At 45.4% G+C, this 25,629-nt stretch overlaps 1 protein-coding gene across 3 annotated transcripts in view; it reads right to left on the minus strand.

The window, feature by feature from the left end:
* KMT2D (lysine methyltransferase 2D) overlaps positions 1-25,629 on the minus strand; it is a 120,946-nt gene that overhangs the window by 53,878 nt on the left and 41,439 nt on the right. For 2 of the 3 annotated variants that reach the window (XM_060252584.1, XM_060252586.1), the window contains 10 exons: positions 24,930-25,039; positions 23,327-23,374; positions 15,000-15,230; positions 6,889-7,035; positions 6,683-6,799; positions 6,002-6,129; positions 4,373-4,556; positions 3,834-3,914; positions 1,840-1,956; positions 1,418-1,579 (listed from right to left, as the gene is read on the minus strand). In XM_060252584.1, coding sequence (XP_060108567.1) covers positions 1,418-1,579; positions 1,840-1,956; positions 3,834-3,914; positions 4,373-4,556; positions 6,002-6,129; positions 6,683-6,799; positions 6,889-7,035; positions 15,000-15,230; positions 23,327-23,374; positions 24,930-25,039 — 1,325 coding nt within the window. The remainder of the gene's footprint in view (positions 1-1,417; positions 1,580-1,839; positions 1,957-3,833; positions 3,915-4,372; positions 4,557-6,001; positions 6,130-6,682; positions 6,800-6,888; positions 7,036-14,999; positions 15,231-23,326; positions 23,375-24,929; positions 25,040-25,629) is intronic. The other variant, XM_060252585.1, reaches the window with a different exon arrangement.

Below are 25,629 nucleotides of genomic sequence, written 5' to 3' on the forward strand. Positions count from 1 at the left end.
CTCCCTATGAACTCATGCACAAGTTAGGATCTCGCCAAGAGATTCAACTGGTGATGCCTTCTGCTAGTCATGTTGACACACAAGCAACCAGAAGCCAGAACTTTTTCTGTTGTGGCCATCTTTTATGTTCCAAAGTATCTCCCTTTTATGGTTCCAACTAGGGATGGGCACAAACCAAACCACGAATCATGATTCGTGTGAAAAATGGCCAATTTGTGTTTGTTCTGAACTGGTTCGACAGATCCTGTCGCACCCCAACACAAACCAGTCTTTTTTCTTGGCATGTTTTTTGGTTTGTGTTTGTTTCAATTTTCCAGACAGCCTGCACCGGCATGATTCCCCAGCCCCTGTGCTTCTGTTCAGTTTCCAGTGAAACTGACGAAATGCTGCACCTCCGCTTTTCCCAGCCTTCTGCAGCTTCTAGTCAAGTTTCACTGGAAACTGAACAGAAGCGCAAGGGGATGGAGAGAGTGGAGCTACTGCTTCTAGCCAGTTTCCAAGCTGGGGGGGGGGTGAAACTGACCAGAAACTTCAGGGCAACTTCCCTTCCTTTTACCAGCTTGACATACTCCTAGGAGAGCATTTACTGGGGGCACCTGTTTTTTTTTGGGGGGGGGGGCTGTAGCTCAGCCCCACTCAATCCAATTTGCACCAAACTTGGACATCAGGTAGTGGAGAGTCCAGTGAAGAGTTTGCCACATGTATGGTGTCTTTAGCCCACTCAGAGGCTGTTCTATGCCTTCCCAAACTGAACAAACCAGCGAGCCACAAATTATTCAAGAAACGGAAAAAAACACAAGTGAAACAAACCACCAATTCAGGCAACCCAATGAATTGTGAAATGAAACGAACCCACCAGTTTTGCATTCCATGCCAACCCCTAGTCCCAACCTTTTAAAAATCCTTCATTCTAGTTCCAAATTCTAAGGCCTGGCTCAATAAGACATCATCATCAACATCTCCATCAATTCTAGGTCTACCATAGTCAAGGAAATCCCAATTCCTCCAGCATGACCCTGTGGTAATTGCCCCTCCCACTGCAAAGTATAAAAAGCCAGAGTTTTTAGCTCAGAAGTTCAATTCCAGTTTAATGTTCCCTTTATTTTGCAAATACCCCCCCTTCTCTAGGGAAAGAGTAGGAACCTGACAATTAAAAGCATCAATAATGCCCTTTGCTCCTGAATTCCTCCACTCTTGGTTTAGAAAAAGCACAGTTGGAGGCCCTAGAATGAGGTTGTCCTGCCCCTAGTAGAAGAGAACACAGAAGTTCCATGAAACTAAAGTTCTATAATTACCTAAAATGCTAAGAACAACTCATAATACTTCTTCTGTCAGTGATCCAGACCACCCAAAAAGCAAAGGTGTGGTCCATAACCCTCAGCCTCTGCCTGTCCTTAGCCAAGTCCAGTGATCTCACCTTGCAGGAAAGGCCTTTGGGTAAGCTGCGTGCGGTGTGGTTCACGGATACCTCCAGCCTCTGGTTCAGCCCCAACACAGTTGAGTTGCTGCTCTCGCTCAGCTGATCCCAGGACATCTTTAAAGAGCTGCTGGACATCCTTGCTCTCCATTTTGGGTAGCTCTGTTGGCAAGGAGGAATATTGCAATGGAATCACAAACAGTAAGATCATCAAGAGACAACCTGAGCCATGTACAGAACCTGGTGGTCTCCAAAAAGGACAGGTTGACCTTCTGGTAGTTTAAGCCACTAAGATCTACCCCTATTCCAGAGCTTGGGAGAAAAGTCAGGAGATTTGGCTCCCAGTCTCCCCTGCTCTCCAAGGGGTAGATCCTTAGCAGAAGGATGGGGGCAGTAGGGTCTATTCAAAGGGCCCGCCTGACCTTCAGTGGGGATTTTGTCAAGGTCGGAGCTGAGCACCCCCTCCCCCGGGGGTGTGGCTGTGTTCTCGGCACCTGTAGGATCTGGAGTGTTCTTGGGCACCATCTGTTCTTCTGTGCCTGTAAGGAGCAAACATCAGACTTGTCAGTACAGGGAATGTCTAGTTAACATCCATAGCACAAGAGGACAGGGCAGAGGGACAACCAGTATTCACCTCTGCCTTCCAGTAGGCCAAGCAAGCATCAGGAAGGATCATCTAACCTCTTGAACTGGAAGGGATATTCGCCTCAAAGTAGAACAATTGTAGGACAATTTAAAGTGGTCAAGTGATGCCACTTTGGTTTACAACTCAAGATTCAAGAAACAAGGGAGGGAGAGGTAAGGCTAAAAAGGCAACTAGCTCTGCTCTCTCTGCACATCTCTAGCAGTGCAAAACATTACAGCCTGCCTCCCAACAGGGATGGGCTAGTTAAGACCAAGTCACAGAGTTCCCAATATTTTTCTTTCTTGACTTTCTGTGCTTTGGAAGGAACAGAGGCAGCCGCACTGCCAACAATGATTGACCACCCCTCCTGCAAGATTTAGAGGGCCCTACAGCAGATTGGGTGAGCATGTGGCTTTCTTGACAATTCAGTGCTTTGGAAGGAACAGAGGGGATGCAGCCGCACCCCCAACAATGATCGACCACCCCTCCTGCGAGATTTAAAGAGCCCTACAGCAGATTGGGTGAGCCTGTGGCAGGAGGGAAGGGAGAGGGGTAGCCACTGGCCGCACACCAGAACTCCGAGCAGCAATCTGCTGCTTGGAATGAGGGCAAGTGCAGCCCTGTTTGCAAAAAGCACTTAAAGGGTGGTCCCTCACCCAAATTCCAAGCAGCAAATTGCTGCCTTGAGTTCAGACATGTGGCCAGCTGCCACCCCTCTCCCTTTGCTTACCAGATTTAAAGGGCCCTTCAGCTGATTGGCGGGCCCCATGTTCCTGTGATCAGCTGTAGGGCCCTTTAAATCTGGCAGGAGGGGAGGGAGAGAGGAGTATTGTTGGGGTTGGGGCTTCCCCACTGGGCAACTGTCCTGGGGCAGGAAGGACCCCCCCAATGTGGGGGAATCCCTGCCCAGATCAGGAGGCTGGCAGCCTTAATTCCAAAACAGACCGCCACAAGCTCTGAATGCCACAAAGATGCATAAATGAACAGCCCCACCCCTCTGAAGGAGGTGGTGAACATTTTTTCTGTTCTAAAAGCTGAAGTGGTCTAGATTTATACAAACCAAGAATTGGTGTTGTGCAACAGTTACAATCTGTTCTTCTGTGCCTGGTTTTATCTGCCCTGAGTCCGTTTGGAAAAGGGCGGAATATAAATTAAACAAACAAACAAACAAATAAAAATCTCAGTACTTCTGCTTTCTCATTTTTCTTGCTTGTAAGTTCTTGTTTCTTGGGGTGGGGGAAGTTTTCTTGTTCTGCATGTATTTGCTCTTTTTAATAGTCAGATATTACAGCAGTTTATGTCTGACATAAAAAACCTGAGGTGCCTGGCATAAACGGATGTAAAACCAAATCAACCACTAGAAGGAGCAAAACATGTGCATAATAGGAGGAAAAAAGTCTGAAGAAACAGGAATTTACAAGCAAGGAAAATGAGAATGGAGAAAAGGACTCAAACTACAACCACAGATATCAAGGCTCAAATCTTTACCCAGTCATGAATTTCAGTGGGTGATCTGTGTCCAGTCACACACTCTCAACCTAACCTGCCTCAAAAGGATAAAACAGTAAAGGGGAGAACCATATATACTGAACCAAACGCCTTGTAGGAAGACCGGGATTAAAATGTGGAATGGTTTGAGTGTCAGACTAGCAAATAAAACACAAAGGTATATCAGATAGGAAACTGTTTTCGATAGCTGCCTCTGTCACTTTAAAGTGATGTGGCACACACCCTCATGAAGGCAGAACGCATGCCAAGCTCTCCATGCTCCATTAAAAACTTCGTACTCACCGGTATTTTCAGGCTTGGCCTCAGCAACTTTCAAGCTGTTTTCTGGGGCAGCTTTCTCTCTGCCATCAACGCATTCATTCCCTAGTGGATAACAGAGAAGAGCCAATACAGTAGAACAGGAATGGGTATCTGACTGCCTGGATATGCCCCCCACCCCTTCAGCGGCAATTAATCTGGTCCCAGTGGCCATATCAAATCATCATCATGGAAAGCCAACTGAAGTTGTATAAATGAGAGATACTCCACGCTGTGACATCAAATCTCCCTTTTGAATATGAGATGTATGTAACTAGTGGGCAATAGATTCAAATACCCATTTGTAATATTGTGCTTGAGTGCTGGCACAATGAAGCTCTCGCTATGGGACAGAAGTATGCTTCTAGTCCCCAGACTGCTGGAGAACCCACAAGAACAAGTGGGTGGGCCATCCTTGCACAGTACCACCTTTCTTATGTCAGCTCACCCTGGACAATAGCTTCTTCTTCTATGTAAACCACCTGTGCCAAAACCAAGGTCCCACATGCATCCCCTATGCTCACCTTTTTGCTGAACAGAGGCCTCTTTCCCATCCATTGGCACTTTCTGGAGCATACTGGAATCCACCTTGGCCCTGGGAGCTCCCTGGCCAACAGGAGGGTGAGCAGTTCCTTCTCCACCCACACCACCAGCTGCCAAGACGGCCTTTCTGCTCAGGTCCAGAAGTGCTTTTCCAAAGAAGGCTTCCTGCAAAAGAGGTGGGAGAAGGAACAAAGGGGTAGGAGGAGAGATGTCCCCAGAAATTTACTCAGATGAACCTCTGGAAAGTCAACTTTTATCAACTGTATTTACTTCATTCATACCTTGGTTTTCTCTCCAATGGACATTCAAAGTGACTTACATCACTCTCCCCTCCTCTATTTTCTCCTTACAACAACTTATGAGGTAGGTTAGGCTGAGAGTGGTGAATGGCCCAAGGTTGTCTCGCAAGCTTCCATGGCAGAGTGGGAATTCAAACCTGAGTCTCCCAAGTCCTAGTCTAACACTGTAACTGCTACACCATGTTGGTTGTCTTCTAGATTCAACCCTATATAGCCTCCAAGGTCATTCAAAAGACAATTTAAAACCAAATGGCATAAAATTAGATGGGATTAAAATGCTAAAAAAGAAAAGCCACTTCTGCCCTGCTCATCCCCCCTAGCAGCATCTGCATCTAGTGTGAAGAAGAAGAATTGCAGATTTATACCCTGCCCTTCTCTCTGAATCAGAGACTCAGAGCGGCTTACAATCTCCCATATCTTCTCCCTCCACAACAGACACCCTGTGAGGTCTCTCACAGCAACTGCCCTTTCAAGGACAACCTCTGCCAGAGCTATGGCTAACCCAAGGCCATTCCAGCAGGTGCAAGTGGAAGAGTGGGGAATCAAACCCGGTTCTCCCAGATAAGAGTCCACGCAATTAACCAGTACACCAAACTGGCTGTGGACTATGGTACCAACACCTCAGTCTACATCAAAGGCCCTCTGGAACAGATAGTCCTTTAAACAATCTGGAATGCCCTCAGGGATGCAACTCCTTGGATAGGGCATTCCATAGGTGTGTGTAGTGGAGAAGACAGCTGAAGAGGCCTTCCCTTCTCTTGGGTAACAGCCAACTAACCTGCACTTCTGTTAAGGCTGGTTCTCTGTGGAAGCCCCCCCCCCTCCCGCCCTGTGAATCTCAAAGTCTCAAGCCATACAGTACAAACATAGATAGTCACACCAGTATGTCCCAGTAATGACTATAAACATCTGCTCTTTATAGCAACTGTAGTTTTGGAACCATCTTCAAGGGCAGCCTCACATAGTGTGTTATATTTGTCAAGTCCAAATGTTTACTGAGGCATGCATAATTATGGTAAGACTGGCTTTCTCTAGGAATAGGTACAGCTGGCAAACAAGCTCCCAGCTCAATATGGGTGATAATATCCATCTTTTCTCCATGATTCCCATCCAGCCACTTGGCATTTTCCCAAGCAACAGTTACCAATCTCACAGCACACTGTTCCAATCTCCTAAATACCATTCATTACCTCCCCCTCTCCCAGTCTCCACTAACAAAATGATGGTGCAAGAGAATTCCATGCACTTCTCTTTAGTTTTATCTCTGCTCCAATCCATTAAAATATTTCTATCAATCCCTGTTGTCCTCACCTGAAGGTAGGCAGGGAACATGTCCTCCAGCTTGCTCTTCTTTCTGCCACGTCGCTTCTTCTTCTCATCACCCTCAGCTGCTTTCTGCTCAGGGGCACCCTCTGCAGGGATCTCAGAAAGTTGAGCCCCTGGAAGAAAGAGAGGACTAAGTTGCCATTAGCATGCCCCAGCTTAATGGGCAGGAGTGGGAGTATTCAATAAACCCATGGAGTCTGCAATCTGGCTCAGCTCAGCTCATGTTGTTTTGCAGGTTCAGAGACTAGGAAGAAAAAGGGGCAGAGAGAGCTGTGCAGGACTAGACTGAAGACAGGATTTTAGAAAGTGGACAAAGAGTTGTGTGAGAGCTTGCCGCAAACCCTAATTTCCACCCCATTTCTTTCCAACTCTGTCCCTTTTTTCTCATGACCTGCTAAAATGCTCTCAAAACCAAAATTCCGCAGAGCTGCTAAACATCTGCAAAAACATTATTCATTTGCACAACAAATGTGCATGCAGAACACTCTCAGGCTGCTAATGGAGAACTGAGGACATTAACAACAGTCTTTTTAAAAAGTACAGATGGAGTAGACTCTGCCTAAAATATTTTAGAGAAGCTTTGAGAAGAACACTATAACCCCCAACCATGTTATTCCAAATTACAAGCATCAAGGATGACTAACAAAATACAGTCACAGCACTTACCCTCTTCTGGATGCCCCTCCGTACCAGTCACCTCGCGAGAGACTTCTGCCAAGACTGGGCAGCCCTTTTTCAAGCGTGTGTGTGACTTCCGCTGTCGCACCATAAACCCTCCAATTCCTGTGCCAGGAAGAGGGCAGAGGAAGAGGTTAGTGAAAGCACAGTGGGACCTCCCTCCCCGGTCCTGACCCAGGTACAGAACCACTCACCAGGGCGGTACGGCTTGCGCTTCCGCTTCTTGACCTCCTCTGAGTCCTCTAGTATACCCTTGCCCAAGTCAGCATCTGCAGCAGCTTCCCTTTCTGGGGTCCCCGGAGGTTCCAGTTTGATCTCACACTCCATGTGCTCAACGCTCACTGCAGGCAGAGCAGAGAAGGCAGACCTGAAATTCTAGAAACTCAATGCAGATCTAATAATTTGTATTTTAGAAGAATCCCTGAGGATTTGGGGAGGCCAAATTTGGAAGGAAAAAAGCTTTCATGATTTACTTCAGAATTATTTGTAGAGGAAGACTTTCCTGCTACTGACCAGATTTTGAGAGTGAATTAAAGATTTGAATTCAAGAATAAGCTATCCCAAGATACACTGGTGTTCAATTCACCTACAAGAAAACATGAGGCATAACACTAAAGAAACAAAGGGAATCACCACTCAAGATTGCCGGGGGGGGGGGGGAGTACAGGTCTTCCAGGATTTACCAAGAAGTGTGTTAAAGGAATGATTTTGACTTTTTGAGACAGATATTACAAAAGAAATAAATAAAATATCATTGGAAAGTACTATTTCCAATAGTCGCAACAGAAGCTAAGCAACTGGCTGAAAAACTGCAAGCAGAAGACTTGCATACAGAAGGAAAATTCCCAAGTAATTCAAAGCAATCTCCTAGTAGGTCAAAGCAAAGTTCACAGACCAAAAACTCCAAAGAAAAAACAAGCATAGAAAAGGATAAACTGGATGTGGCAACAACATCAGGGCAAAATGGATAAATTAAAAATAGTATCAATAAGTATCAATTGAATTAATTCTCCTTCAAAATGCATGAAAATCTTCAATGAACTGAAAAAACAAAACACTGATATATGATGCCTACAAGAAACATAAAGAAGAAATACGGACATATTTTAAACAATGAAACATTAGGCAAAGCATATCTTGCTTCAGCACAAAATAAAATTGGGAGTAGCTATTTTATTTATTTTTATTTGATTCGATTTTTAGCCCACCCTTCCTGTAAATAGGCTCAGGGCAGGTTGCTTCATAAAAGAAGACAACCAACAGTTAAAACCAATTAAAATATATAAGATCTAAAATTACAGACTAAACAGTGGAAACTAAAATGACAAATTCTGCCTCACAAGCATGGCCTATTGTCCAGGTCCAGCAGGTCCTACAGCACTGGGATGGAATGAAAGGGGGGAGGCCAATAACAAGTGACGTCCACTGCCTTAGCTGAAAGCCTGGTGAAAGAGCTCGGTTTTACAGGCCGTGTGGAATTGAAGTAGATCCCACAGGGCCCAGATCACATTCCACCAGGTAGGGGCCAGGGCCGAAAAGGCTCTGGCCCTCGTGAAGGCCAGTTGGATATCTCTGGGGCTGGGTATCACCAAAAGGTGTCACTGATCGTAAAGACCTAAGGGGCTATTTACATAAACAACACACAATTAGGATCTTTAGAAGAATTAAGAGAGACAGATGGGCGATACCTAATTTTAAAAATGAGACTCCTGGAAGGCAAAATAAGCATGATAGCAATAATATATGTACCAAATGAGGCTAAAGTCAATTTTTAATGATTTTTTTCCAAACTGTCCAAGATGAGAAAATATTCTTGGAGATATGGAGCACTAGACCCAAAAAAAGACAGATCAAGCAATATTAAAGGTGCTTCAACACATGGAAATGCTGGAATCAGAAGACTCTGGGAGGACTAAACAACCAAAGAACAGAGACTTTACCTTCTTTTCAGACAGACATCAAACATATTCAAGAATAGACATGTTGGATAACAAAAGGTTTGACAATGAATTTATAAAAAGTAGAGATTCAACCAAAGATATTTGTAGATCATAATCCTATAGAAGTAGTCTTGCAATGGAATAGAGAACTGAGAAGATGGAGATTAAATGATACTCTTTTACTACAAGATGTAGTAAATAAGTGTAAAAACTATTTGGAATTTTTTTTAAAAAAATAAACAGCACAGAAGGTATGTCTCCAGCTACAATTTGGAAAACAAAGCTTTTAAAGAACTTCTACTAGCAGCTGAAGCTAAAAAAGCAGGGAAAACTAGAACAAACAGTTAATAACAGGAAAAATTCAAAGAACAAGAGCATAAACACAATCATAAAACACTAGCAAAGATTAAACAGTTAAAAACAATTAGTTATGTTAGACGTTGAAGAGGTAAAGAAAAAATTAAAATGTCTAAAAGATATTTTGAACATGCCAATAAACCTGGCAGAGATCTGGCATATTGCCTCAGGAAGAAAAGAGAAAAAAGAGTAATAACAGGTATAAAGAAGGAAACCAAATTACATATGCAGAAAAAGAAATACAAGAACAACGTATCAGTGTTCTCTCAGGATTATATAAAAATAGATTTGTTTCAGAAGAATAAGCAAATATTTAGAAGACATCCAAATTGCAAAATTTACATCAGAACATAGGGGGGGAAATTAAATCAAACCATAACAATTTAAGAAATCTTTCAAGCAACAAAGAACCTGAAGAAGGATAAAGCACCAGAACAGAATGGGTTGACAACATATTATAAACATCTTAAAGTATTAACACTGATATAAAAAGTTATGAATGTAATCAGGGCTCATTTTGTAGCAGGAGCTCATTTGCATATTAGACCACACCCCGATGTAGCCAATCGTCCAAGACCTTACAGGGCTCTCAGTACAAGCCTACAGTAAGCTCTTGGAGGACTGGCTATATTATGAAAGTGTGGCATAATATGCAAATAAGCTCCTGCTATAAAATGAGCCCTGAATGTAATAAAGGGAAAAAAGAAAATACCTCTGACGTGGCATGAGGTGTATATAATGCTAATACATAAAGACTGTAGTAATGCATCGCTACCACAGTCTTATTCATCTGCTGAATGTATACTACAAATTTTTTGCCACAATAATGGAAGATTAAGAAACTGCATGCCAAATTTAATACACCCAACCAAACAGGTTGTATACCAAAGAAGTATACATAAGATAATATACGATTTGTAACAGATGCAATTTGTAATAGATACAATCAAATTTGTGACAAGAAAGAAAGCAGTGTTTCTATTTTTAGTTGTAGAGAAAGTGCTTGACAATTTAATATGGCCTTTCTTATTTAATGTTTTATAAAATATGTTTAATGTTTTATAAAATATGGACTGTGGTCCTGCATTTGGGAGCTGGATGCACAGAATATAGCTGAAACAACAAGCAAGGATTTTAATTAATGGGAAACTTAATAGAAGCAATTTCAATTGAAAAAGGAACATGTCAGGGATGTCCTTTATCCCCTTTATTATTTATACTAGCAACAGAGATTTTAGCTATAGAATTAAGGGAATAAAAATGGATGATGTTCAATTGAAAAGTCATGCAGACAAGATAGTTCTAACATTCTTGAATCCCCAGAAATAGTTGCAATGTGTAATTGAACATACTGAAGAATCTGGATCCCTATCAAGCTATAAAATTAATAGGAAAAACAAAACAAAACTGATAATTGAATTTTTAACAAAGAAGCGATTAAAAGAGCACTGTAATCTTCTTTAAAAATAACTATTAGAAAATTTGGAAATCGATTCAAGCAGATTTATTAAGATGGAAAAAATTTAAAACGTCATAGCTGGGAAGAATCTCTACAAATAAAATTAATGTTCTGCCAAAACTAATATTTTTTGTTCCAAATGTTACCCATCTACGTAAAGAATACTGAAAGAGTGGCAAAAAAAGCTAAATGAATGTATATGGAATGGTAAAAAAACAAGAATAAGCTTCAAAATATTACAAGATGAGAAAAAAAGAGGAGATTTAGCAGTCGCAAATATAAAATTATATTACCAAGCAGCAGGACTGGTCTTAGGGTTCCCACTCCCCCATTGGAGGTAGAGGTTCTCCCAATTTTGGGGCCTCCAACCCACTGCGACGGAACTGGCTGGTGAGCCCCCTAAAAGCTTTTCCCCAAGTGCTACAATGCCCCCTGCACGACGTGTCTGGCGTGACAATGTCGCTTCCAGGTGACATCTCCACTTCACACATGCAAAGGGGATCCCAGGAGGAGGAGCAACATCCCCCACTGGTAGACCTCGAAACCCTAACTGGTCTGGATTAAAAACTCAAGACAAAGAATAGTGAAATTAGAATCAACAGATCTTGATGAAGGCCTACACAATTACTTTTTAAGAAACAGACTAAGAAGATCATAACACAACAAATAAGTCACGTAATCAAGAGATGGACTTTTGAGAATGATTTATCTGCCAGAATTTATTGGCCTTTCAAACTTTTGTGTAAAGTTTGGTGTAATGGTGAAGTGCGCGGACTCTTAACTGGGAGAACCAGGTTTGATTCCCCACTCCTCCACTTGCAGCTGCTGGAATGGCCTTGGGTCAGCCATAGCTCTGGCAGAGGTTGTCCTTGAAAAGGTTGAGAGCCCTCTCAGCCCCACCCACCTCACAGGGTGTCTGTTGTGGGGAAGGAAGGTAAAGGAGATTGTGAGTTGCTCTGAGACTCTTCAGAGTGGAGGGCGGGATATAAATCCAATATCATCTTCTTATGTCCCCAATAGAAGCTCATTATTTTTTTTTTACTGTATAACATTTTAAAACTGTTGTGTTTAAATATGCTTTAAGCCACCCTGAGCCCTGCTTGTGGGGGCGGGGCGGGATAAATACTGAATCAAATAATTATAATATGAGAAATAAAAATGATTTTTAATATATGGCATGATGATAAACACTCAAGGAAAAATCAAGTCTTGGCAAGATATTAAAGATGAAGGTGTAAACATTCAATGGCTGATATATTATCAGTCAGTCTCAAGACTAAAGAAGATCACGAGTTTTGAAGCTGGAATTCTAAGAGATGCAACTGAATTTGAGCAGCTGATTATAAAACAAAAAGAGCATTTACTATGATGTATATATAAGATTTTATTCCAGTTAGATACAGGATATGAACAAGTGAAAAAATGTATGATTAAGTGGTACAAAACCTTAAAGAACAAGTATCTATGCAACAATAGGAACAACTATGGGGAAAAGCTATCAAACTTATAGGCAGCTAGATGCTATGAGATACCAAACATTTTCAGATAGCGTATAACTCCAAAGGACATTGATAAAGCACATAAAAACTACAAAGAAAAATACTGAAAATGTCAAAATGTAGATGGAACTTTCACATGTGGTGGACTTGTAAACAATCAAAAAGATACTGGAAAGAAATACACCCCCAAATGCAGAATATACTAAAGTTTAAATTCCCAATGGAAGTCAAGAGCATGCCTAACATGTTCTGCCTAACAAATTACCAAAATTTTTAGAAGAGCTATTAAAAATACAAGGTGACAACAGCTAGAACTATTTACTCAGGAAAAATGGAAAATAGATGTCTGTCCATGTTTAGAAGAATGGGAATATAAACTCACTAAACATGCAGTAATGGTAAAATTAACAACCTATTTGAGAAACAGTTCTGTTATGAAATCTAAGGAAAGATGGAGTGTGTACTATGTGTATTGCTAGCAGGAGACAAAGTGAGAAATCATCTTATACAAATATACAGTAATTAAATAGAAATAAATTTAAAATCAGTTTCAAATGTGATATCCTGTATATCAGTGTTTCCCATTTGCAGGGTTGTGACCCAGTACCGGGCCACGGAAGCCTCACTACCGGGTCACAAGAAAAGCCAAAGCTAGCCCCGCCCCATCTCTGTGTTGTGCAGAGAGGAGCTGGGCTGCCTCTCCTTCCTTCTCTCCTGCTCCCAGTGTTTGAGGGAAAAGCTGCATCCATTGGCACTTTAGACCCATGAAGTGTTCTTCAAGGTATGAGCTTTCATGTGCCTTGCAGTATGTTCTTTTGGGGAGATTTCCCCGGGAGGCCTTGGCAGCAAAGAAGGGTGTGTGTGTTTTTTTCAGCCAGAAGGGGCAAGAAGTGGGCATTCCAGTAGCTGTTTTTTTTAACCAAATGATCCCTGGGCAGAATTTTTGCTGGCTGGGGTCATCTGATGGTGAGGAAGGCTTTTCCCCCCCCTTTGGCCGCCCCCTTCTTTCTTTCTTTCCCTGCAAGTGATGTTCTGTCTGTATTCTTGGTGCTGGGGGTGGGGAGCAACAATGGGAGGGCTTCTAGTGCCCTGGCCCCACTGGTGGATATTCTGGTGCTTTCTGGGCATTGTATGAGGGAATTTTGGACTGGATAGTCCACTGGCCTGATCCAACATAGCTCTTCTTATGTTTATGTTCTTTCTTTTCCTTTCCTTTCCTTTCCTTTCCTTTCCTTTCCTTTCCTTTCCTTCCATTTCATTCTTTCCCTTTCTCTTTCTTTCCTTCCATTTTTGCTTTATGAAACTTTTTTGTTCATCATACTGTTGTTGCAGACATTGGAGCTCTGCCAATGAAAAGTTGGCACCCCCAGTTGTAGCCAGGTGGCCTTCTATGAGATTTCTGTGTGAGTGAGTGAGAGTAAGAGGTGTGGGGCAGAAAGAGATTATTGGAGATCACTGCGGTATATCTCAACAGCACTGGAAGAGATGATACTATGAACTTGGCACCATTTTACTGGCCCTGCTTTTAACAGCTGTCTGACACCAAAATTAAACTCTTCCTGTAGATATTAAAAAGGAAGAAAGTAGTTCACTGGCTAAGTATCTGCACAACAGGTTGCTTTTAAAGGCATGGGGAACACAGCCAGTAAAAAGCTGAAGCCTCTCATAAATATCCTTTTGGGGATAACTGCAGAAAAGCTCGTATGAACTTCATATAACTTGAAATTAATTCATTAATTGCAATACAGTTCTCTGCTACCTTTCACAGCAATTTCCCAGTGTTTCAACCAAAGAAAAGTATGAAAAATATCTGTCGAAAGATTTTCTTGAAACTAAGCAATCTTGGTTGTAGCTTGAGACATGGTTCCAGAAGTAGCAGCTGATGGAAGGGCCTACTAAATGTGTCAGTATATTTTGAGGTAGAGCAGCTGCCAGAGTGCAGTGTGGGTAGTACACAGTGCTGGCATTCTTGATGGCAACGGCAACAGCACTCCCAACTGCATACCCTGGCCAGTGCTGTTGAGGAAGGGATGTGTAGGTGGTGCAGGCAATTGAACAGGGGCATTAGGAGTGCTTGCAAGCTGGAGAAGAATACACAAACAGATAGGTGCACACAGGTGTGGCGGTGAAAAGAGAGGACCACCCACTTTCTACCCACATTTTGGCTCAGCATGAGTTTCAGAGAGATTTTTCTGAAAACGAATCTACTTCCGAAAAAGAGGCAGGTTTGGGGAAGTGCCCTGGAAGTGACATCACAGGAAAAGGTGGAGTTTTGGTTCAGTGCGCTCTGGAAGTGACATCACTTGGTCCTTGACACTACAGGAAATGACATAATTCCTGTCTCCCGGTTCCCCCCCAAATTTTAGTGTAAAGGAGAAGTGTAAAAATAACCAGGCCACGGGAAAGAAAAGTTTGGGAAACCTTGCTGAATATAAATGGATTCTCTGTATGTAATATATAATAGACTTTCTTTCACACCATGACATACTAGTTACCTATGAAAGGTTTTAATTAATACGTAGGTATGGTGAAAACGTTATGTTAAATACAAAGTAATGATGAAACCTAGTGTCAAAATAGATTAGTTCTGAAATTTGAAGCTTAAAACTTGGATGAATACAACTGTACCCCAACAGAAATAAGAACTGTTGTATTTTACTGATAATACCTTAAAAATTATAACGGCGATGAAAGGGAAAATATTCTCTATCCTATATGTTATGAACTACATGACTGTCTTCGACAACTGTAATTACGTTGTATAACTCATTTTTTTTCTTTTTTGCACCCCCAGTCTTTTTAAAATAAATAAATAATACAAACACACACACAATTATCTCTTGATGTCCATACAGTGAGAAAATCTCTTTGCAAATTAAATGTTGTTTTAAAAGCCTTAATTAAAGCCTTACAATTGCAGCTTCACCTAGCTGCAGCCGTTGCCGCCAAACAGGAACCAAAGCACAGATCATGAATTTATGTAAGTGCCAGGCAACTCCATTACATGCACACTCCAACATACATGGCTCCTCATAAAGCCGGGCACAAACCTTCAGCTTTCAGGATCTCCTCTGCCTCTACTTCACCGTCCTTTTTCTCATCTGGGCCCAGAGGGTCAGCTCCTTCCAGCCCACCTTCACCATTAAGGGCACACGGCCGTGGTGTTGTTGGTGTTGCCTTACGTGGCCGCCGCTTGTGCAGTGGTGACAAAGACAGGTTACGAAGCACAGCCATACCAGTTTCTGTCAGCCAGACACCTTCAAAGCGAAAATACTGGGGCTCTGTGAGACAAGAAAGAAGAATAGAATTTCGTAGGTAGGTCAACCTAGTACAACACCTCCAGTGTTACTTTGCAGGGCCAGACAGAGGGTTAACATCTCTTCGTTTTAGTCCCCTAACACCTGATTTTCCCCTGAAGCTAAGGATAGTAAGTTGTAAGTCTGAGCCTGTGTTTGCTCCTGACACAAAACGTTCTGTGTTTGGGACAGACAAAAGCAAGTACATCTTCATTCAAAGAGTAATTAACTCGGGGGAATTCATCACCACAGCATGCTAGCCACAAACTGGCTAGCTTTAAATGAGATTAAATGCTGGGAAATGGGATTGATGCTGGGAAAGACAGACGGCAAAAGATGAGATGGCTGGACAGCGTTACTGATGTAACTAACACAAATTTGAGCAGACTTCAAAGGATGGTGGAAGACAGGAGGGCCTGGCATGACTTGGTCCATGGGGTCGCAAAGAGTCAGACTTGACAGTGCAACTGAACAACAACAAATGGGATTATAGCCAAGCGTAGCCCAATCTCATCTGTTCTTCAAAACTAAGCAGGGTCAGCCTGGCTAGTATTTGGATGGGAGACCTCCAAGAAATTATTAGGGTTGTGACACAGAGGCAGGCAATGGCAAACCACCTCTGAACATCTCTTGCCTTGAAAACCCTAACGGAGTCGTCATAAATCAGCTGTGACTTGATAGCAAAAAAACCAAACAAATTTGTGGAGGATGACAACCGTTGATGGTTCTACTATCCATTATGACTAAATAGAACCTCCATGTTCAAAGGCAGTAAGACTATGAATACTAAAAGACGAAAGGCCCTACAGGAAGTGACTCTGGCCTCTATAGCCTGCTTTCAGGATGTCTAGGAGCATCTAGTTGGCCACTGTGTGAAAAAACAGGTTGCTTACCTGTAACTGATGATCTTCGAGTGGTCATCTGTGCAGTCACACACATGGGTCTTGCCGCAGGCAACGGAGCCATACCTCGGAGCTCCAATAGCTCGCCTATAGCGCTTTTTGGCGCGCTTCCCTCCCGCTCTGGGGAGCAGGCACCGACCGCGCATGCCTGGAGCGGGGGGGGGGGGGGAGCGGCCATCCCACTCAGTTTCTTCCAGCCGCCACTGACACTGACAGTATATAAGGTAAACAACGATTACAGGAGGCCAGCAGCGGGGAAGGCTGGGTGGGCGTGTGTGACTGCACAGATGACCACTCGAAGATCATCAGTTACAGGTAAGCAACCTGTTTATCTTCTTCGTGGTCTCTGTGCAGTCCCACACATGGGTGACTAGCCAGCTGAATGTCCTGGAGGAGGGTGCTGGTAAAGCAAAGAGTTAGTCACATAATAAAATCACATCACCTATGTAGTAGATAGAGGCGGACACACTCACCCAATGCTTCAATGGAAGATGGATCTGAGGACCGCTTGGCCGAAGGAGGCGTCTCGTCTCGCACGAACGTCTAAGGCATAATGGGAGACGAACGTGGATGGTGAGGACCAGGATGCGGCAGCACAGATGTCCTCTAAGGAGACGCCCTGTAGGAAAGCCGAAGACGTCGAGACCGCTCTGGTAGAGTGAGCCTTAAGGCCTTCGGGTAGAGGCTGGTTAGCCAGTTCATAACACAACCTGATAGCACTAACTACCCACTTAGATAGTCTCTGGGTAGAAATTTTGTGCCCTCTGTGAGGTTTACCGTAGGCCACAAACAGATTAGGGTCCTTATGGAAAGGTTGTGTACGAGCAAGGTAGAAGGACAAAGCCCTTCTGACGTCTAAGGAATGCAGAGCTCTTTGTCCTGGGTCGGTCGGGTTGGGGAAGAACGTCGGCAACGAAGTCGATGTCGATAAGTGGAACTGGGAGACAACTTTAGGAAGGAAGGCAGGGTCCGGTCGCAGGACAACCTTATCTTTATGGAATATAGTGTAAGGAGCATTATAACGAAAGGCACATAAATCACTTGCACATTTCCCTGAAGTAAGGGCAACTAACAATGCAGTCTTCCATGACAAAAGGTTGAGCTCTATGGTAGCCATGGGTTCAAAGGGGGTTTTCATTAGGCAAGAAAGCACTAGAGATAAACTCCAAGTTGGAGCAAAAGGTTTAATGGGTGGATGCAGGTGCAAGATGCCCTTGAGGAAGGATTTAGACAACTTATGGGAGAAAACCGTTTTGCCGTCAACAGGGTCATGGAACGCAGAAATGGCAGAAAGGTGAACTTTTAAGGAGGAATAGCAGAGTCCTGATCTCTGCAGGGAAAGTAGATAATCCAGAATCAGATTGAGAGGTACTGATTCTGCTTGGAGATGATTGGAAGTTGCGAACGAACAGAAACGCTTCCATTTTCGTTGATAAGAGAGTCTGGTGGAAGGCTTTCTTGCATTAAGAATGACGTTCGCTACTCCAGTGGATAGGAAGGAGGACGGATTCTCCACGCTGTCAGGGCCAGAGTCTGTGGGTTGTGATGTAGCACCTTGCCGTCGGCTTGAGTCAAAAGATCGCCTACTAGGGGGAGGCGGCGGTAGGTGTGACAAGACATTTGAAGTAGTCTCGTGAACCATGGCTGCCGTGGCCACCATGGAGCAATGAGAATACAGTCCGTGCCGTCCCGAACAATCTTGATTAACACCCGCGTTATGAGGGGGGTCGGGGGAAAGAGGTAATGTAGGGGACCTCTCCAGGTGTGCAGGAACGCATTGTTGCCCCTTCTGGTGTAAAAATGAGGACATTTCGCATTGTCCCTCGAGGCGAAAACATCTATCCTGGGCACCCCGAAGCAGCGAAAGATGCGTCGGAGATAAACTTGATTGAGGGACCACTCATGGTCGTCTATCCGAATCCTGCTGAGGGAGTCAGCAAGAACGTTCTCCACACCCGGGAGGTGAATGGCAGTCAGGTAGATGTTGTGTTTGACACACCATTCCCAGAGCAGTATGGCAATGCGGCACAGCCGAAGGGATCTGGTGCCACCCTGTTTGTTGACGTAAAACACAGTCGCCATATTGTCGGTGGAGACTTGAACGTGTCGACCTGTGACCAACGGCAGGAACGAATGGAGCGCCCTGTGAACTGCGATCAGTTCCAGGCAGTTGATGTGAATGGCCCTCTCGGCCCGTGTCCAAAGGCCTCTGACAGTCTTGTCCTCTAAGTGGGCTCCCCATCCCCACATAGAGGCGTCTGTGGTTAGGACGACTGATGGTGGAGGAAGAAGGAAGGGCATCCCGGAAAGCAGATTTTCTGGTATAGTCCACCAACGAAGTGGTGGAGAGCTCTTTGAGGAACGGGAGGAGAGTGCTCTGTGGTTGTACATGCAGGTGGTAAGCACAGACGAACCAGAGCTGAAGATGTCGCATTCTCAGCCGAGCGAAGCGAAGCACAGACGTGGTTGCAGCCATAAGGCCCAAGAGCCGCTGAATGTTGTAGGCAGACTGGCGTGGGTTCAGACGGACTAGATTGGCCAGGGAGATGATGGACTGTGCACAGTCCTGCGGAAGGAACGCAAAATGAGGGGATGTACATAGACGAGCACCTATAAACTGCAGGTCCTGGGTCGGCGTGAGGTGTGATTTGGTGATATTCACACAGAGACCCAGGGAGGCCAGCAGAGAGAGGGTTGTGTCGAGGTTCCTCTTCAGTTGGTGCTGAGTTGGTGCAATCAGGAGCCAGTCGTCTATGTACGGGAAAACTGAAATGTTCCGAAGCCGCAGGGCAGCTGCCACTACTGCCATGCACTTGGTAAACACTCTGGGAGCAGTGGAAAGTCTGAAGGGTAGGGATCGGTATTGGAAGTGTTGATGACCTATTGCAAAACGAAGATACTTCCGGTGGTGGGGGCGGATAGTTATATGTAAGTAAGCATCCTGAAGATCTAGGGAAGCCATCCAGGAACCTTTGGGAATCAGAGGAAGTATGGACTGTAGAGAAATCATTCTGAATTTCCTGTAAATTATGTGTTCGTTTAGCTTCCGAAGATCCAGGATAGGGCGCTTGCCCCCATCCCTCTTGGGGACCAGGAAGTACCTTGAATAGAAACCCGTCCCGCGGTGTTGAGGAGGGACAGGTTCTATGGCATTTTTCTGGAGCAAGTCCAGAATTTCTTGTTGGAGGTGAGGGGAGGGTGGAGTAACGGTAAAGCAACGGCGGTGAGGTGGTGAAACGAACTCGATTGCGTAACCTAGACGCACAATGGTGAGAACCCAAGAATCGGTGGTGATGGAATGCCAAGTTGGGTAAAATGGGAGTAGCCGGGTGTGATAAAGAGGGCTCAATGGTATGGTTGCACTTGTATGAAAGTCAAAGAGACTGCTTGGGTGGCTGAGACAGTTTCTTGGATGGCTGCGCACGTGGCCGTTGTTGGAAAGGCTGTTTTTGGTGCTGGGTTTTTTTCCTCCAGAGATCCTGCTGTCTGGGAGAGCATTGACGATGCTGGAAGGAAGGTTTCCATGGTCTCTGCTTGCCGAAGGTCTGAGAAGCCGGCTGTGAGACGCCCAGGTGTTTGGCTCTTTTACGCCCATCGTCCACAGAAGTGAGGACCTCGTCTGTCGACGCGTGGAATAGCCCGAGACCGTCGAACGGGAGATCCTCTATCTTCTGTTTAATGTCTGGCTGCAGGTTAGTCGAACGTAGCCAGGCGTGGCGACGTAGGGCCACTGAAGTCGCAAACACTCTAGAGGAGCAAGAGACAGCGTGTCTGAGAGAGTTTATCTGCTGTTTAGAGACGCGCGAAAACTCCGAAACGAGCCCAGAGACGGTCTTCTGGGAGGAGTCAGGCATCGATGCAAGGTGGGGTGTTATTTGGTTTGCGAGATTGTATGAGTATGCCGCAAAGTAGGCTAGGTAGTTGTTCAGCTTAGAGTTAGTAGAGGCAAAGCTGTAAATCTTTCTAGCCAAAGTATCCAATTTTCTGCCCTCGCGGTTGGGAGGAGCAGGGTGACGAGATGGCTTGGCCTTGGTGGCCAAATGGACTATAATAGAGTTGGGTGCTGGGTGGGAGGCTAGGAATTTGCAATCTGTAGCATGCACCCTGTAGAGAGAGTCGAGACGTTTGGAAGTAGTCGGGATGGAGGCGGGCTTTTCCCAAGATTCACGGAGGGCCTCGAGATGGACGGGTAGCATAGGTAGCGTTGAGCTGTCAGGGAAGTCCGTTTGAACAAGGTCATGCACTACATCGGAGACCCTAGGAGAGTCAGATGGCATAGGTATGTTAAGGCTGAGGCCATTGTGGTGATAAGATTGAGATAGGCCTTAGAACTGTCCGATGGGGAGAGCCGAGTAGGTAGGTCCGATGCAGGAGAGGCGGGAGGTTCCTCGGAGTCGGAATGGTCTGATGTACCCATCTCTGAATGCGAGTCCGGTCGTTGGGGCGACATGGACTTGAGCGATGATCGGTCCCGAGACCGCTTCGCGCGAGGAGATCCTGATGGAGGCAGTTTAGACACCGTCGCGGAAGGTGCCTTGGGAATATCTCGGGTCCGAGGAGGGATGGGGGACTCGATGACATCACGGGTCCAATGGGCTTGGTAATGCTGCTCTCTGAGTCGACAGCCTCTCGGGTCCGATGAGCATAGTACGGTTGGTCTCTATAGTAATAAGGAGACGGGTGGCGATAGTGCAGGGATTCTTGGTCCCTAGTACGGGAAGAGTCACGGTATCGTGGAGAATAGACATCCCGGATTCGAGGTGTCGAAACGTCACGCAGGTACGATTCGGGTTCAAAGTCTGGGTATTGTCTGTAATAGCTTTGTACAGATGGAGATCGGAAGTCTCTTCGGTATGCTCTACGGGGTCGAGGAGACGGAGGCTTAGACGGGGAGCGGTCGTATCGGTGACCCCGATAGTAATCCCGGTACGGAGACGGCGAGCGAGCACGCTGGTCACGAACCGGAGAACGTGAGCAGAATCGCTGAGTGGAGACCTGTGTAGAAGTTTCTTTGCGTTGCGTGGAAATTGGAATGTCCCGGAAGGATTCCGGCCGGAAATTTGGGGCGTCCGGCTCGAGGATGTCCGATGGTACCTCACTGTGGATCGAAGGTGATCGAGAACCAATCGGTATAACCTCAATCCTTGGGGAATGAGGAGTCAGCTGTGGCATGTCTGAAATAACATCGGACGGTGCCGAGAGTTCCGGTGGTAAAATCGGATTCGAGTGCCCCGTCACTGCCGAAGTCGACTGCGCAGCCGCCATATGGATGGGATGCGTGAGCGGAAGTCGAAGCGGACGGGTCGCGGAGCTTCTTCGGAGCTGAAGTCTTTGGGCTGGAGGCCGTCGGACTTGAGTGATGAGACTTTGACACCGAGGACGATTCCGGATGACGGAGTTTCTTCGGAGCCTTATGGCCTTCGGAGTGCTTAACTGTTTTTTTGTCGGACTTATGCTTCCTAGGGATGTTAAGAAGGGCCGACACAGCCGAATCTCCCGCTCCTTGTGGGGGAGGCGGCGAATCCGAAGTGGGCATCGCCCGAAGGGACGTTTCAATAAGAAAACTGCGAAGTCGGGCTGCTCTGTTCTTTCGCGCCTGTTTGCCAAAACTGGCGCAGTGAGGGCAGGTGTCGACTCTGTGGGATTCCCCCAAGCAGAACAGGCAGTGAGAGTGGCCGTCAGAAGTAGGGATCTTGGACCCACACTTCCGACACTTTTTAAAGCCGCCCTGAGCCACTCGTGGGAAGGGCGGGATATAAATCCCGGAATAAATAAAATAAATAAATAAACGTGATTTTCCCTTCCATACGCTCCGGACGGGGAGGGGAAGATGGAAGGGAGGGGGGGGAGGAAGAAACAGCGCAGAAGAGGTTCCTTTTTTTTTTTTTAATATGTAGGACGAAGAAAGTAGAAAAGGAATGGAAATAAGATAAGAAGAAAGGGTAGTACGATACCAAAGTAGAGACAAGCCAGAGGAGGAACGCAGCAAGGTAGGTGTTGTCCGGGCGGCGGAAGGGAAGAAACTGAGTGGGATGGCCGCTCCCCCCCCGCTCCAGGCATGCGCGGTCGGTGCCTGCTCCCCAGAGCGGGAGGGAAGCGCGCCAAAAAGCGCTATAGGCGAGCTATTGGAGCTCCGAGGTATGGATCCGTTGCCTGCGGCAAGACCCATGTGTGGGACTGCACAGAGACCACGAAGAAGATCACAGTGATGCACAAGTGATTCAGCATAGCTGTTTGCATTATTTGTATCCAGCACAATGTTTATTCCCTCTATTTTAGATATGCCCAACAGGGATTATGAGCTAGAAACACTTGGCTAGAATTCTGAATGCAGAGGACTCCCATTGTTTTGTTTTTTTTTTACTTACAGGTATGAGCTGGAACCCTCAGAAGCTGAATTCCACTAACAATTTTTAACACTGCTTTTGCTATGAAGTTTGGACATGCACAAAATAAATTCAGCTCTACTTGTAGATCAAAACAAATAAATTAAGCCAAAAGGTAATAACAAAGCAATGTGGATGGTGGCCTTTAAAGTCCAGAAGAAACAGGACTCAAGAAGAAAACTGAAATTGTGCTATGGGCTCCTAGCACTACAAAAAGATTTCAGACCTCAAGCTCCTGGTTAAAAACTCTTTATAAAGTTGGCTAGAGGAAGAACCAAGGATAGTCTTGTTTATTTGCTTATCGATTTATTCATCACTTTCCTACATAAATGAGATTTGCGCCAGAATTTACTGAATCATAACCAGAAGAATATCAATCATTACGCAAAATACTCTCCAGTAACAGAAGAACCGTTAGCAACAATTAAGAACAGTGCTAACAAAAACCCCACTCCATAAAACATTTACCGTTGGAACAAAAGGGGAAAAAATCTTCAAAAACTGCACGTCTCCAAATCAAAAAGGCTTGATCGTTTGAGAACCTGACCCATCAAACAGAACCAGCAGACAGACAGATGAAGCCCCCCCGCCCCCCAGCAGAGGCTACTTAAACCCAGACAATCTACCTTGGGGCAATTTAGGAATGTTGCTTGGCCTTGGTACCTAGCTGTGGGGAGCATGTGTGTGTTTGTAGAGGGACCAAGGTACAAGGGATAGTTTACCATTTTAATCAATCATTGACAGTTTTCATACCCACGCAATAAAAAAAGCTAATCTTCTCCAAGAAGCTTACCTGGCTCCTTGATCTTCACTGGGACAATTTCTGGAGGGGGAACTGAAACTTAAAGGGAAAGAAAGGCAAAAAGAGGTAAGAGGCATGAGCTATTCCCTATAGCTGCCCCCTTTTGAGCCCCTCCCTGCCATCCCAAAACTCCATACAATACAGAATTCTAGGTTTGCCAGCCTCTAGGTGGGGCCTGGAGATCTCCTGCTTTTACAACTGATCTCCAGTTGGCAGAGATTAGCTCCCCTGGATAAAAATGGCTGCTTTGAAGGGGGACTCTATGGCATTGTACCATGCTGAGGCCCCTCCCCTCCCCTCCCCAGACCCTGCCCTCTCTTGGATTCACCCTCAAAGTCTCCAGGAATTTTCCAACACAGATCTGGCAACCCTACGGAATTCAGATATTTTGAGGGTATCCTTGTCCTCCTGCTCTGCTCCATGGAAGTATTCTTGCTATTCCAGTGCACAGTTATGCCTTTCCCCATCCATTCTCAGCAACTTCAGTGCCATCAATAGTATACTGTTGTGTCTTGCAACCTTTCTGCCATATTCAGCCCCCCCCTCCTCACTTCCATTATGTCAGACTTAAACAGTTTCAGCTAACCCAAATGCACATCCCCCTCCCTGCTTCCACAGCATGCCTATTCTGTACTCCCCCTTTCAAAAGGAAAATGCAACAACAGGACTGTTTCCCCTTTAAAAGGAAATTTCCTACCCTTTTCACTATCACCTCCCCTTCTTCCCCACTTTGGAAATACTTGATTTGAGCCAAGCCATTTTAAGGGCAAGAAGGAAATGCGGGTGGTTGGCAAAACCCAGGAAAATGTAAAAGGTGAGGCAAACTTGCTCTCCAAATTTAGAGAAGCAGAAAATCCTCACTACCACCAGGCAGTATTCTATCATCTGTGTATGGAAGAGGTACATGGAATTTTCCATGACCTCTGGTATCGCTACAGTTTTCTCCAGCTCCCAAAAAGATCACTCCCAGGGTCACAAGACCTGCACACAGGAACAGTTGTGAGGATTGATGGGGTGGAACAAAGATGAACAAAGGGGAAAAATCTGCACTCCCTTCTTTCAGCAAACCTATGTGTCCAGAATGGGGGGGGAGGGAGTGATTTCACTCCACCTCCCACTTGCCCTTGAAGGTCCTGCAATCCCAGGACTAGATCCCTCCAGGGGTCAGAAAGAGCAGCAGCAATGGAGAGGAATGTAGAGCTACCTTCTTCACACAAAATGGTAGGATACTGCCCACTGTCTAGTAACTGCTTTTTCCATTTCTTCTTCCAGAGCCAGTTTGGTGTAGTGGTTAAGTGTGCAGACTCTTATCTGGGAGAACCGGGTTTGATTCCCCACTCCTCCACTTGTACCTGCTAGCATGGCCTAGGGTCAGCCATAGCTCTGGCAGAGGTTGTCCTTGAAAGGGCAACTGCTGTGAGAGCCCTCTCCAGCCCCACCCACCTCTCAGGGTGTCTGTTGTGGGGGAGGAAGATAAAGGAGATTGTGAGCCGCTCTGAGACTCTTCGGAGTGGAGGGCGGGATATAAATCCAGTATCTTCTTCTTCCTGAAATGTAGCTCAGCTGGAAGCTCTCAGTCCATCCTAGTACTCACCTACAGGCTTGATTATATAGGGCTGACACGAGGTGCAGTCAAACCCCTCATCTGCTGCCTGCTCTACTTCTTCCTCAGTGAAAAGATTGTCACACACTGCATGCAGCCACCTGAAAAGCACAAAATATTTTAAATGGCTGAAGGCAGAGCCAGAGGGTACCGGCACTCTGTTCTCTGTGGGGCCTGGCCACCAAGGCAGGCAGAGAGGTAAAGCCATGCTACTGAGACATTGAAGCTGATCTGTCTGGAGTAGGGAATGGGGAAGACTTGAGAAGCAGGTATTTTAAAAAGGAAAATACGGAATCTTTCCAGATCAAACCATATTATTGTACATATTTACAAGCCTACGCAGTGCTATATTCAGGTACTCTCCAAAGCCCAGTGCACTCAAAGACAAGGAATTAAGGAACCAGGGATAGTTGGGAAGAGTCTGCTGAGCACTTGCCTCTCTCCTGCAAAGCCTAGTTCTTGCTAGAAGTGTGTGGCAGGGGCCCCTGTAGCAGCAGTAGCAGCACACAGCTATTTGAGCCAGTGCAGGCTGACATATTTTTCTCCCTCAGACACTGTCACTGAAACTTGTGGCTGCCCTGCCATCAGCAATGGCAGTTTAACTGTGAGCATCTGGACCAACCCATCCTATCAGTGAGCTGAGCGCTGCACCAGCTTCCAACATCTGTGAGAGAATGGCAAGCCCCACCAA

Source organism: Heteronotia binoei, chromosome 13, assembly GCF_032191835.1.
Source record: "Heteronotia binoei isolate CCM8104 ecotype False Entrance Well chromosome 13, APGP_CSIRO_Hbin_v1, whole genome shotgun sequence".
NCBI lineage: Eukaryota > Metazoa > Chordata > Lepidosauria > Squamata > Gekkonidae > Heteronotia > Heteronotia binoei.